The 15,080-nt window shown below is 40.3% G+C and overlaps 1 protein-coding gene across 7 annotated transcripts in view; it reads left to right on the top strand.

Annotated features, from left to right (window-relative positions):
* Positions 1–15,080, top strand: part of INVS (inversin) — a 112,038-nt gene that overhangs the window by 24,582 nt on the left and 72,376 nt on the right. For 5 of the 7 annotated variants that reach the window (XR_015740223.1, XM_087916999.1, XM_026702345.2 and 2 more), the window contains exon 3: positions 3,489–3,655. Coding sequence is in view for 3 of the 7 variants with exons in the window: in XM_087916999.1 (XP_087773125.1) it covers positions 3,489–3,655 (167 nt within the window). In the remaining 4 variants the exon portion in view is untranslated. Of the gene's footprint in view, positions 1–3,488; positions 3,656–13,018; positions 13,103–15,080 lie in introns of those variants that run through there. The other 2 variants (XM_087917003.1, XM_087917002.1) reach the window with 2 other exon arrangements.

Genomic DNA, 15,080 nt, shown 5'->3' with positions numbered 1-15,080 from the left:
GACCTAGGATCTTTGGGTTAGGCAGACAAGGGAAGGTCTGGCACTTGAATTTTGAGCCAAGCCCCTAAGATTTTTTTAGGTGTCCAGTATCTGCAGACATACACAAAAGGAGACAAATGGAGGAGTCAATTCAGCACCTACTGACAATACAAGCTATTGAAGCAGTCCCAGATCAACAACAGGGCCAAGGCTTCTATTCCATGTTATTTCTTGTTCCAAAATCATCAGGGGGATAGAGGCCTATTTTAAATCTAAAAAGACTAAACTCTTTTGTTATTTATCTTTTGTTATTTATCGTAGGTTCAAGATGCACATGCTTCAATCTATCTTGAAGGGTGTGAGACATGGGGACTATTTAGTTTCACTTGATCTTACCGAAGCGTATTTGCATATCCCAATTTCACCTGACCACAGCAAGTATTTAAGATTTTGTTACGCAGGTCAACATTTTCAGTGTAGAGCACTCCCCTTTGGGTTGGCATCGGCACCCAGAGCATTTACTAAAATCCTAGCAGCTTTAATAGCCATCTTCGAACTGTTCCGATTAGGATTCTGGCTTACTTGGACAATATTTTAATACAATCAGTCTCCCACAAGTTAGCTATTAGAGACTTAGCCATCACCTTACAAACATTACAATCTCATGGTTTTTTGGTTAATCAAGAAAAGAGTCATTTGGAACCGTCTACCAGAGTCCTACATTTAGGGGCAATAATCGATACCGAATGAAAATTAGTTTTTCTCTCTCAGCAAAAAAGAGAGGACATTAAAAAACTAGCAGCCCATTTTTATTTCATAAAAAGAGCACCCCCAGCCTAAATGTCAAAAATGTTAGGCAAAATGATATCGTGCATTGATATAGTGCCATGGGCACGACTACATTCTCGGGAATTGCAGTGGTTCTTATTACCCTTTCAGAGATCCATGAAAGGTACCTCTCCCATCCAAGTGAGATTGCTAACCAAGGTTTCAATATCCTTACTTTGGTGGACCTCTTCAGCATTAGATAAAGGATGCTGCTTTAAAGACAGGGAATTTACAACAATACCAATGCTAGTCTCTCAGGATGGGGGGCCCATTGTCAAGAACTGGTAGCACAGGGCATTTGGACTACTCAGGACCTTAAGCATAATATCACTTGGTTAGAATTAAGAGCAGTCCATCTAGCTCTCAAGGAATTTGAGGCCAGAGTCAGAGGACAAGACACGTTAATCCTAACAGACAATGTGGCCACTAAGGCACACATTAATCGTCAGGGAGGAACACAGTCAAAGTCATTAGAAAAAGAAGCTTTTTGTCTCTGTACAAGGGCAGAAAAAAAATTGATTTCAATCAAAGCTGAACACATTTCAGGGACCATAATATCAGGGCAGATTGGCTAAGTAGATCAGGGAGAGTGGAGGTTGCATCGTCTTCTTTTTCAAGACATTTCCAGCAGATTTGGTCACCCACTATTGAATATGTTTGCATCTGAGCCGAATCATCAACTGCCTTGTTTCTTCTCCAGCTTTCCATCCTGGGGAGCAGAGGGAGTCAATGCCCTTTGTTGCCAGTGGCCAAAAGGACTCCTTTATACCTTCCCTCCATTACCTCTCGTCTCAGCAGTTATCAGGAAGATCTTACAGCAGAAAGTGGACATTCTCCTTGTAGCACTGTATTGGCCCAGGAGGCCATAGTTTGCAGACTTGGTCAGTTTGTCAGTGTCATGTCCGTGGAGGATTCCTCCCGAATGGGTGTCTCTCAGCCAGGGGCCAATTCTACACCCAGAGTCTCAATGGCTTCAATTGGCCATCTGGCACTTGAAAGGAGACTGTTAGAAAAGGTGGATCTTTCCACACAGGTGGAATACTATACAGACAGGCAGAAGACAATCCACCATTAGAATTTATGAGGCTACCTGGAGAGTTTTTTGTAATTGGTTCAAGGATAAGGGCTCAGATCCTGGAGAGGCTTCCATCTCGCAGGTTTTGGAATTTTTACAAGGATTGGACAGGGGTCTTGCCCCAGCAACTCTTCGTAGACAGGTTGCAGCGCTTTCATTGGTAATTTCATGTACCAGTTCAGATTTATTGTCACAAGATCCTTTAATTCGGCGTTTCCTTAAAGGGGCAACAAATTTAAGACCAGGAGTCATTCATAGATTTCCATCATGGGACCTTTTCAGGGTACTGCAAGCCCTTACTCTTTCACTTTTTGAGCCTTTGAGAACTGTCAGTCTACAACACTTATCATATAAAGTAATTTTTCTTATGGCAATTACGTCTGCCAGACAGATATCTGAGCTTGCAGCTCTGTCAATAAGACCTGATCTCTGTATTTTTCACACCAATCGAGTTGTTTTAAGATTGGACCCTACCTTTATACCAAAAGTCAATTATCATTTCCATAGGGCGCAAGAAATTGTTCTTCCAAATTTTTGTCCTAATCCATCTCACCCTAAAGAAAAACTTCGGGATACCTTACATGTAAGGAGAGCTCTCCATATCTACATGAAAAGGACAGCTTCCTTTAGAAAGACCGAAGCAATGTTTATTTCTTATTATCAGAAATACTTGGGACAAAGAGTGTTGTCTTCTTCCATAGGCAGATGGATTACAGCAACCATCGCTAACATTTACAAAGCACAGGGATCACATCAGGGCTCACTCAACACGTAGTGCAGCCACTACAGCAGCTTGGGGTACTCAGGCTTCGGTGGAAGAAATATGCAAGGAGGTGACTTGGTCTACTCCCTCACCATTTGTTAGACATTATAAACTGGACTCTTTTGCTTCCACGGAAGTGGCGTTTGGAAGGAGAGTGCTCCAAAAGATTTTGCCAGAAGATCAGTTTCATCACGGTTAGAATCCCTCCCAACGGACATTGCTTTTGTATGTCCCATGCCTGGATCCTGTTGAAACCATTCTGGAGAAGGAGCGTTGGTAGACTTACCTGTGAACGTGCCTTCTCAGATGGTGAAGACAGGATCCAGACCCACCCATTTATTAGAATCTGGCAATCATGTTGTGTATTAGACTAAATTTTAAGTTGTTGCTAATCATGAATGTTATACAAAGATTGGACTCTTGCAGAGTATATGGGACAGCCTCGACTTCATGCAGAACTGGAGACTGGCCCGGGGAGTGGGGGGTGGGGGTTCTTCAGTTTTTCTATTCAGTCTATAGCCAAACAGAGCTGAATACATCCCATGCATGGATTCTGTCCCCACCATCTGAGAAGGCGCGTTCACAGGTAAGTCTACCAACGCTCCTTCACTTCCTTAAATAACATTAAGTAAATCATTGCCAGGAAATCTAGCTTTATATTTGTAAAATATCTTCTTAATGGAACCATCCCTAATATCTTACTAATATCCATGTCTACTGATGGTGAGTTACTAGGATAGCATTTCCTTTTTAAATGTGTCATTCATATATTTTTTTCATAAGGTATGTGCATACTGTTTATGCAAGTTATATAAAACCTAATGATACTGCTTTCATTCTTAGGCAATCCTGATTTGAAAGACAAAGAGGACCAGTTTGGAAGAACTCCTCTCATGTATTGCATCTTGGCTGATAGACTGGACTGTGCTGAGGTTTTATTGAAGACAGGAACAGATGTTGATAAAGCGGACCATAGTCAGAGGACAGCTCTCCATCTTGCTGCACAAAAGGTAACTAAATAATATTAAAAACTTGGATGCGCACACTGGAATCGGAAGTTTTATGTACCTAAGACAATCTTATCTGAATTTCTCAGATGAAAGTTATCCTTTGTTGCCTTAAGGCAAGCCATTCTTGGTACTAAAAGGAATGCTTAAAAATAGAAGGCTTTAGCAAGGAGTTGTTCAAAATTAATATAAAAATTCACCAGTTCTTTGATTCAGAACAAATTAATTTGGGGGGATTACAGATGAAAGCCACCTTGCTACAAGTAATATAAGTGACTGGAATGGGGTTGTGGGTAGAATCTGAGCCAATATGTGATGCAGCTGCTAAAAATGCTAATCTTTCTCAGGATACATTAATAGGACCATAAAGTCCAAATTACTGAAAGAAACTACTGTACTTTACACGTACACACATTTGCTGGAGGAAAGAATTATTAAGAATTAGATGGAAAAAATGGGGAAGCTGAATAGCGCAGTGGATTTTTTTTCTACTTGTATGCTTTTTAAAAGAGGTTTTTTAGCATTCAGAATTGACTTTCATAAACTATAAATGAGTCATTAATTTTAAAGGATAATTATCAATACTCAAGCAACCATTCTAAAATTTTAAAAGATTCTAAAAATGTAAAACTTTTTGAAAATGCTTGCATATCCTGAATATAGTATTATCATATTTGAATTTTAAAAACAGTTCTTTATGTTTAATTGAAATCTCTTTTAGCTAACTAGTATTCTCTGCTGATATCTTTTATATCTGACATCTAATCTTGCTTGTCACTGCCTTGCATGCAACTGAGTTGACAGACAATATCTAGCTAAAAAGGTCAGGTTGAAAAAAGCAGGAAAAAAAGTGTGATATATTGAATTAAGGTGAGTAATGAATCGGTTCCAATGAAAGTGACTGTCAACTATCCCACTTGGTGCATGAGGCAAATAAAGACTCGTGGGCCATTTTTTTGTTTCCAAGAGTATAATTTACTGAGTAGATATGGATACGGAAGTAGTAAAGCCAATTCTAATGTTTCACATGCAAACAGCATAGTTACACATTCCCTTTTTTTCCTTGGCTCTATCATTGTCACTTTACTCCATCCAATCAATTATTAGTTTGTTTGGGGAACAGATTCTGATGAATTTTCCCAGCCAGTGACCTTGGAATGCTAGTATATGTCTCTGCAGAATCTGTGCTCTTGCATTCCATTACCCCCTCCCTTGAATTCCAACCAATTTCCTCCCCTCCCTTCTTGTCAAGCTGTAAACTGGGTTTGCAAATCCAGCCATGACAGTGACTTTGAATTGTTTTTGGTTTTTCTCTGAATATCCTCTGTATGTGTGTCGGTGTGCTCTTGCTTAAGAGTTTTAACAAAGCAAGCAAAGTAGTATTTCTATTTATCCCCATAAATAAAGAGTAAGTATATTTCAGCACTAGAAGCAAGTACATTTTGGCATAATACACTAGCATGCAGCTTTCAAAAACCTAAATCTACTACTGGTCCGCTTGGCAGTTCCTTGTTTTGGTATTGTTTACATCTTGGTTGTTAGTCAGATGTTAATTTTGGTGTTTATGTTCATCTAGGTGTTGTTGATGAACTTTTGCCCAGCATGTCAATGTTGTTTATGTCTATGTGTCTATTGATGGATGGCCAATTTGTCAGAGTAGCAGGCTTCCAGAAATTCTCTAGTATTTTTGAATTTGGCTTGGTCTAGGATATGGTCACAGTTTTCCAGTTAAATTTGCCCATATGTTGTGAAATTAAAGAGTTTTCATAATATCTTCTAAGTGCTAATATATGAGATAGACTCATTATATGCAAAGCAAGATAGTTCAAGCTGTGATTTGTCATAATTGTGATGATGATGGCTTACAGCTCATGAAAACCTCAAATCCACAATCTCAGTAAATTAGAATATTGTGAAAAGATTCAATATTCTAGGCTCAAAGTGTCCTACTCTAATCAGCTAATTAAGCCATAACACCTGCAAAGGATTCCTGAGCCTTTAAATGGTCTCTCAGTCTGGTTCAGTAGGAATCACAATCATGGGAAAGACTGTTGACCTGATAGTTGTGCAGAAAACCGTCATTGATACCCTCCATAAGGAGGGAAAGCCTCAAAAGGTAATTGCAAAAGAAGTTGGATGTTCCAAAGTGCTGTATCAAAGCACATTAATAGAAAGTTATGTGGAAGGGAAAAGTGTAGAAGAAAAAGGTGCACAAGCAGCAGGGATGACCGTAGACTGGAGAGGATTGTCAGAAAAAGGCCATTCAAAAGTGTTGGAGACTTTCACAAGGAGTGGACTGAGGCCGAAGTCAGTGCATCAAGAGCCACCACACACAGACGGATCCTGGACATGTGCTTCAAATGTCGTATTCCTCTTGTCAAGCCGCTCCTGAACAACAAACAACGTCAGAAGCGTCTTACCTGGGCTAAAGAAAAACAGAATTAATCTGTTGCTCAGTGGTCCAAAGTCCTCATTTCTGATGAGAGCAACTTTTGCATCTCATTTGGAAACCAAGGACCCAGAGTCTGGAGAAAGAATGGAGAGGCATACACACTGCAAGATGCTTGAAGTCCAGTGTGAAGTTTCCACAGTCTGTGTTGATTTGGGGAGACATGTTATCTACTGGTGTTGGTCCACTGTGCTTCATTAAGTCCAGGGTCAACGCAGCCGTCTACCAGGAGATTTTGGAGTACTTCATGCTTCCTTCCACAGACGAGCTTTATGGGGATGCTGACTTCATTTTCCAGCAGGACTTGGCACCTGCCCACACTGCCAAAAGCACCAAAATCTGGTTCAATGACCAGGGGATTACTGTGCTTCATTGGCCAGAAACTCGCTTGACCTGAACCCCATAGAGAATCTATGGGGCATTGCCAAGAGAAAGATGAGAGACATGAGACCGAACAATGCAGAAGAGCTGAAGGCTGCTATTGAAGCATCCTGGTCTTCCATAACACCTCAGCAGTGCCACAGGCTGATAGTTTCCATGCCACACTGCATTGAGGCAATAATTGCTGCAAAAGGGGCCCAAACCAAGTACTGAGTACATATGCATGCTTATACTTTTCAGAGGTCTGATATTGTTCTATGTACAATCCTTGTTTTATTGATTGCATGTAATCTAGTTTTCTGAGATTGTGAATTTGGGGTTTTCATGAGCTGTAAGCCATAATCATCTCAATTATGACACATCACAGCTTGAACTATCTTGCTCTGCATGTAATGAGTCTATCTCATATGTTAGTTTCACCTTTTAAGTTGCATTACTGAAATAAATGAACTTTTGCATGATATTCTAATTTTTTGAGTTTCACCTGTATGACAGTATTATTCTTTTTTTACAGCTTGTATTGTTGTGCTATGTTGTGTTGAATAGTCAGGCACTTTTTCATGAAGTTGCACAGATATCCATTTCAATGAAAGATATTGCATAGATACTTTATATCAGGGGTGTCAAACTGGATTTCTTCAAGGGCCAGATCAGCATTATAGTTCTCCTTTGTGGGCTGGAGGCAGGAGGGTGACATGGATGTAGAACCCCGCCAGCCAAAACGGGATGCAGGGGATCCACATGCAGCCCCATGTGCCTCATTTTTGCCCTCCATGGCCTCCTGCAGCATTCCATTTTCCGGTCATTTTTCCTTCAGCAGTCTGTTTCAGGCAATGTTTCAGGCCTTTTTTCAGCCCGGTTTTGGCTGGTAGAGTGCTGCAGGAGGCCACAGAGGGGGAAAATGAGGTTCCAGGGGGGTGCACACAGCCCATTTTAGCTATCAGAAGCACCGCAAGCTGGTCCCTTGATATTTCCAGGCCAGCTACAGGCCGGATTTAAGCACCCAAAGGCCAAATCCAGCCTGCGGGCCCTGAGTTTGACACCCCTGCTTTAGATGCATTGTTGTCTTTTTCTGCTGTTCAGGGTTTCTGTGGTGTGTTTGTGCTTTTTGAACATAATACCATATTTTCACCCATCATCATATTCTCTTGTTTTCCTAATATCATTTACATAGCCATTAGCATATTTTAGAATATGTATATATGTATGTATGTATATATGTATGGTATTCAGCTTTGTTCGGGTGTTTCCCCACGTCATTATAGTTGTGCTTTTAAAGTTGTAGCAACGTTTCAGCAGAATCTCATCTGCCATCATCAGACTTATGTATTGTGTTTGTCTGTGAGTCAGTCTTTCACAGCCGTTTCTGTTTTAAATTTGGTGCTAGCCTACACTGTGCCTTCATCCTGATTGGTTGGGAGTCTTGGTCTGTGTTTATTGGTCATGGAGTTTGCTGTGTTCTGCTTGATTGGTGTTTCTAATATCTTCTCTCTGTTTTGTAGCTTTTTTTTGTCTTGATTGGCTGGCAACATTGTGTTACCTGTATTGGAGGCTTTTAGTGCGGCTTGGCTCTGAGTAAATGGATGGCTATCATTTATTAGGAAGCTAGGTTTCATCTGGGTGCCTGGTTGGGGTGTGTTTGAGCTGGAGGTATCAGGGGGGATCTGTTTGTGCCCAGGTGTTTGGCTGGTTTGTGGTGTGGAGATTTTTTTTGTTTGAGAGTGCAGGCTTCCAGATAATTGACAGTCTGGTGGAGTAATCTCTTCTATTCATGCTTTCAGGTCTTTTTTCAATCTCTATGGCTTCTCTGATAATTCTGTAGCTGGGTTTTTCTATAGTGGCTAGGGTTTTGGTGCCATTGAAGTTGATGCTATGACCTGTGGCTTTCATGTGTTGGACTAGTGAGGAAGTATGTTCCAGCTTTTTTACTGCATTTTTGTGTTCATCCAGGCGGGTACTTATTCTTCTATTGGTCTGTCCAATGTATGTGGCAGGGCATGATGCACAGGGGACTTCGTATATGCCTTGGTTTTCCAGGTCAATTATATCTTTGGGGTTTCTTAGGATGGCTGCTATTTTTCTGTCTGTTTTGAAGGCAGTCTTGATTTGATGTCTGTGTAGTATCTTACTGATTTTGTCTGTAGTACCTCTTATGTAGGGCAGCTGTTCCATAGGGCTGTTCATCTTCTAGGTCTCCATTATGTCTCAGTGTGTTTTTGTGGATAAAGCCAATGATTTTGCTTTTGTGGAAGCCGTTGGTTGTCAGTACTTTGGTCAGGGTGCATAGTTCTGTCTTTATGTGTGTCTTGTCTGCCAGGCGTTTGGTTCTGGCGATTAGTGTTTTGGCCGCAGAGTTTATATGTGCTGGGTGGTGGTGGGATTAGGCGTTGAGGTAGCGGTTGGTGTGTGTTTTCTTCTGGTATATAGTGTGTCCTAGTGTGCCATCTGTTTTTTTGTAGATTAGTACATCTAAGAATGGTAGTTGTTTGTTTGTTTCCATTTCCATGGTGAACTTGATTTTGGGGGGTGTGCTGTTTAGGTGTGTTAGGAAATCGTTTAGGTTTTCTTTTCCATGGGGCCAAATAACAAATGTGTCATTGATGTATCTTAGCCATAGTTTGGGTTTGTGGGTGGCATTGGCTAGGGCTCTGGATTCGAATTCTTCCATGAACATGTGTGGAATGACGGGTGACAGTGGTGATCCCATAGGGGCTGCTTCAATTTGCTTGTATCTTTGTCCTTTATATATGAACTATGTGTTGGTTAAGCAGTGTTCTGTTAGTTCCACGAGGTGTTTGGGTGGTTGGTATTTATTTTTGATGATTTCGAGAGTTTCTTTTATCAGGACTTGAGTGTATAGTAAAACCACGTCGAAACTTACAAGCAGATCTTTTTGTTCCATGTGTAGATCTTTGATCATTTCCAAGAGGTGGTATGAGTTTTGTACATGTGAAGCTGCTGCTTCAGCATGGAGCTGTAGCTGCTTTGCTAGGTATTTGGCTAGGTTTTGTAGTGGTGCTCCTCTGGAGCTGACTATGGGTCTGAGAGGTATGCCTTCTTTGTGTATTTTTGGGAGGCCATATAGTTTGGGGCATCTGGAAGATTTTTCTCTTGGAATGATTGTCTGTTGGATCTCTTTGCTCATGTGGCTGGTTATAATTTTCTTCTTGGTTATTTTTTCCAGATATGTGGTTGGGCCCATGTTTATGGGTTTGTATGTGGAATCTTGGAGTAGGTCTGTCAATTTTGTTTCATAGTCTTTTCTATCTCTTACTACTGTGGCATTACCTTTATCTGCTGGAAGTATGATTATGCTGCTGTCGTTCCTTAAGGCTTGTAGGGCTTTTAGGCACTGGATATGCAGGATATGCAAGAGTGCTTGCAGGCACTCTTTGTGCAAGTTGCTCTTGGGTGGTTTGCTTGTGCATAGGATGTTAGTGATGTGGTGTCTTATTCTGTCAGCTTCATCTATATTTAATTTAGTTAGGCTGGATTCCGCTCCACATATGATGGATTCTGTGGGGATTTTTGGGGGTGCTATAGCATAATTAAATCCTTTGGTTAGGACATCTGTTTCTGTTTTGGTGAGTTCTCTGTTGAAAACGTTGTATACTAATTGTTTCAGGTGTTGTTGTGATTTGTTGGGGGCTTTCTTGTCATGTTCTAATTTCTAAACGTTGCTACAACTTTAAAAGCACAACTATAATGACGTGGGAAAATACCTGACCAAAGCTGAATACCGTACATATAAAAAACCCACGAAAACTTAAGAAAACATATATATATGTGTGTCTGTGTGTGTGTGTGTGTGTGTGTGTGTGTGTGTGTACATACACATATGAAAGGATTGATAACAATAAAACCCTCTTAATATCGCTCACTCAATTTTCATTTTTCTCATTTATAATTATCTAATAATCCTAAGGTAATTTCCAGTAAGTTATAAACTTCAAATCTCCCCAGTCTACATTTCTAATAAAAAATACAAAGATATATTCCCATGTTTTATGCTATGTCTAACCCTTATCTCTGAATCTCTCGGCCTTGTCATTTCTTTTAGTTTTAGCCAGCTTTTCCTTTGCTAAGTTTTTCTGGCCTTTCCTCTTTATCTCTCTTTTTTTCTCTAATATTACTTTTATTTCCATCTGCCAATCATCCATCTTTCCTCCCACCCTTCCCTTTTCTCTTTTTTGAAATTTCTTCCTGTACAGCTTCTTCTTTTGTTTACTCTTGGGAACGTTTTCTCTTTTGTTTATTATCTCTGTCATCAATGTCTTAGTTTTAATTCTTTTTGTGTCTTTTGGCAATGTCTCTAAATCTTCATGTCCATCTGGTCTGTTTTCTTCTTCCTTTGACTCCTCCTCTCTAGGGTTCCTTTGTTCTGCTATAAATTGCATTACTTTTTCTGCCAGTATGACCAATAGTCACCTTCTTTCTTTTAACATTTCTTTCACTGTTTGCAGTTCCAGCTTAAATTATTTGCTTGCTTCTTCCGTTTTTTTAATCAGTTGAGTTATTCTTTATCTTAAAGTTAATTGTAATCCTTGCCAAGAGACTCAGTTTGTTTCTCTTTTCCTTATTGGTCCTTCTATTTCCTTTGCACAGTCAACCCCCAACAGTCCCAAGATGTTATCTTCATTTATCCTCTTGCTGTAATCTCCCCCTGTTTCTTTTAAGCTTCCAGGATTCTTGTTGTGATAAAGTCTTTTATTTCATATCTTTTCTCATTCATGCATTTAAAAGACCAGTAATTTTCCATAAAGTCATCCAGGAAAAAATGTCTTGTACCATTAGGTGGCGCTCTATATCGCTTCCAATTTTCAAAGTTCTTTTTTTCCCTTTTTTCAATTATACTAATGTTAATTTTCAACCATTTCAACCATTGGCTTTTTTAAAAAAGTATAATCAATTTCAAGCAAGTTCAGCATTTTATCCAATGCCTAATTGATGCCAGGTTCTGTATATTATTCCCAATTCCATCCTTAATTTCGCTTTAGCTCCTTTGTAGTCCAGTTTTTTATTTACCTTATATTGTCCTCTTGTTTTCCATTCGCCACTGTTAAACTCTCAAGTGAGGAATCTTTCTTTCTGCTTTTCAGGGTTATTGAAACAAAGAAAACAGTTTCTCTTATATGGATACACACTGCTCACTACTTCACCGCTCCAGCACACACTTAAGTCCCAATAGCTTCCCGTCTTCAGGGCAGCCATTAAAACTGCTGCTTATCCCTATCTTGCAGAGGAGTATACCAAGCCAGGGAGGGGAGATGCAGCTCCCCTCACCTTGGCTGCCGGTCTCCCTCTCCTTCCCCACCCCTCCGAGGTGGGTCTGCTGGTTCCGGTCCCGTCCAACAGGGTAAGCACGGATTGAAGCTGTGCACAATCACGGTCTCCATCCGTCCTCAACAGAAGTGCCACCAGAAGTCAGACATTTGTATTTCTATAACTGCCTGCTTTGGTGTAGGAAACAAATAGGACAAGTAGAGACTTAGTTAGGACTTCAGAAAAAACAACTGCAACCAGCCTGCCTTCCATTGAAGACCTATGTACTGCACAAGCCAGAAAGAGGGTTAAGAAACTGTTTCAGTTCCTCTCCTCAGGATGCCACTATAGAGCATTGCATGCCAAAACAACTAAACACAAAGACAGTTTTTTCCCTCATGCCATCTCTCTCCTGAACACCTAATTCCCACAGCACTGTCTTATGTCTAAGGAAATTTACTTATGTAATATGACTGCATTATTATTATCCTTCTCATCTTATTATCTTATACCAGGTGCCGGCAACCCACAACTCCAGAGCTGCATGCGGCTCTTTCGTCCCCCTGCTGTGGCTCTGTTGGCTGACCCCACCACTAGCTGGCCCTGCCCCTGCCCCTCACCCTCCCCTCCCAGTCACTCCTCTCCTGGCCTGAGAAGGTAAGGACGACGGTGGGGGATGAAGACTCGCTCCATATTCTAGAGCAGGAGCAAAGCGCCCCTGTACTAACCTCATCTCACGGGCACTTCTTCCGGCCCTTGGTGCTGAAACACACCTTGGTCGCTTAGGGAGACATGTGACTTGCTCTCCACTGCGATGCTCTGCATTGTAATGGGTTCCAGAAGGAGGAGGGACATTGATTGCAGTGCCTTGCACAACAGTTAAATTTAGTGTACTTCACAATGGCGGAGATGGCATCCCATCCTCCTCCTGGAGCCCATTACAATGTGAAGCAAGTCTCCATCCCCCGCTGTTGCCCTTACCTTCTCAGGCCAGGTGAGGAGTGACTGGGAGGGGAGGACGAGGAGCAGGGCCAACTATGGTGGGTTCAGCCAACAGGCAGCCATTGCTGGGGGATAAAAGAGCTTCATTTATCTGGGAACCTTAATTGACTCTTGATTTAAATCATATAGTAAAAAGCACCCAAAGAAAAAGGAAGAACAACATCAGCAAAAAAACAAACCCAACCCTCGCCTGTTTTTGGAAATGATTCAAGAGGGAACACACACACACACACACACACACACACACACACACACACACACGAGAGGGGGAGGAGAGAGAAAGAGAAGAGGAGAGAGAGAGAAGGGGGGAGAGAGAGCTGTTTTCCACAGAAAAGAAAACACAGGGAGCACAACTGGTAAGCGTCGCTGGGAGGGGTCATGTGACTGGGTGGGAATGAGAGACGTCAAGTTGGCCACGCTCTCTGAGTGTTTAAGGTTGCTGACCCCTGTCTTATAGTAGTGGTGTTGTATGATTATATTTCTTTGTTTGTATGTACATTGAGAGCTTACACAATGGAGACAAATTCCTTATGTGTCCAATCATATTTGGTCAACAAAGAATAAAAGATAATTTAAATAACTGTTTGGGATGCCAATAAAGTGGTCATGAGAGGTTATTTTATAATACAGAATCATCTAGAAAAGAAAAGTTGCAAAAATTATTGGATGAAATTAGAAATAAATTATTTTGCAAAAGACAACAATGGATTCTGAAACCTTATACCTATTTAAACTGCTATGTCAATAATTGTCCATGTTAACAATTCAGGAAATAGAATCCAAATTTAATTATGTGAAACAAAAACATTTTGAATTTGCATATAAATCAGGAAGGTAGCTGGCATAAATCAAGAAAGGAAAGAAAAAATATGGTAGAGCAAATCTATGAAGTATGGTACTCACAGTAACTTCATCAAAATGTTCTTTTATAACTTTTATTCCAACCTTTACAAGAGGTGGAATTTTATACACAAAAAATAGGTAATTATTCATAAAGTGAACACAACTAAACTTTCACATGCTCGGAAACTATTATGAACAATTCAGTAACTGCCTTTGAAATATTAATTTTAAAAAAAAGGTGAAGCCCAGGTCCCAGATTGTCTCACAAGTCAGTATTATAAATATTTTGAGGACCAACTCCTACAGTCATTAAATGGTGTACTACAGGAAGCTAACTACCTGACTCTGTAGTTTCTTCCTCAAACCCCAAAAACTTTAACCTTAGACTGTCTACTATTGACCTCACCCCTTTCCTAAGAGGTCTGTAAGGGGTGTGCATAAGCGTACCAACATGCCTACCATCCCTGTCCTATTGTTTCTTTTATTTTTCTTATATGTATCCATTTCATGTTTCCATAACTATACTTATACCTCTTATCTTGTAAGTGATTGACAAATCAAATAAATAAATAAAAATAAGTAAATAAATAAAAGATGCCTCAAACCTAGAAAGAACCCAATATTACGCTACTATCAAAGGAGGGTCAAGATGTTCGGAGGATAAAAAACTATAGACTTTTTGCTGCAATATTGCCAAAAAGGTTGAAGAAGGTTTTACAGGCAAAAATCTATGAAAATCAGTCTGGCTTTTTTGCCACAAAGACAGTTAAGAGACAATGCAAAAATATTTTGAATATTATTGAATCATTAAAATCAGTGGTTGTATTTTTGCACCGGATCGGATGAAGCGGTAGCAAGGATTTGGCGTGGGTCGCTGAACTGGTAGTAAGTTCTGGATGGCCATGCCCCCAACCCGGTCACTCAGTCTGCTGGCTCGCTTGCCCTGCCCACCCAATGCTCACTCACCCCGCCCGCCTAACGTTCACCTCTTAAGGTATTTCTTTTTTTCCCCCTCCTGACAATCAGCTGTTCATACGATCAGGTGTGTTGGGATTCCTCTTCCTGAAGGCAAAAAAATGGAGAGAGGGACTCAGCCCCCCCCTCCATTTTTTGCCTTTCTGAGGCCCAGAAGAGAAAATAACAGACAACATATTAAAAAGCATTTTTAATTGAGAGCATTTGCCCATGACTTATATTTTTGTAAGATCCAAAAGCTGACATGGAATACTTGATGAAGAAACTAAATGACTTTACAACTTTAGCAGGCTTCAAAATAAACGAACAGAAATAACAGTGCTTTTTAAGAATATGACCTCTCAGGACTATGAAATATTGACCAGAAGGTGGATGAAAAGGTGAATATATCTTGGAATAACTGACAAGTACAAATTCCAATTTGTTTTAAAAGAATTTTGTACTTCTGTGGAATGATATCAAAAAAGCTCTATTAAGATGGGATAAACTACAACTATCTTTATTGGATATAATCTC

This window comes from Pseudonaja textilis, chromosome Z, assembly GCF_049901715.1.
Source record: "Pseudonaja textilis isolate UNSWEBS1 chromosome Z, rPseTex1.2, whole genome shotgun sequence".
NCBI lineage: Eukaryota > Metazoa > Chordata > Lepidosauria > Squamata > Elapidae > Pseudonaja > Pseudonaja textilis.
Note: the sequence above shows the minus strand (reverse complement) of the source record. Positions and strands in the feature narration are given on the sequence as shown.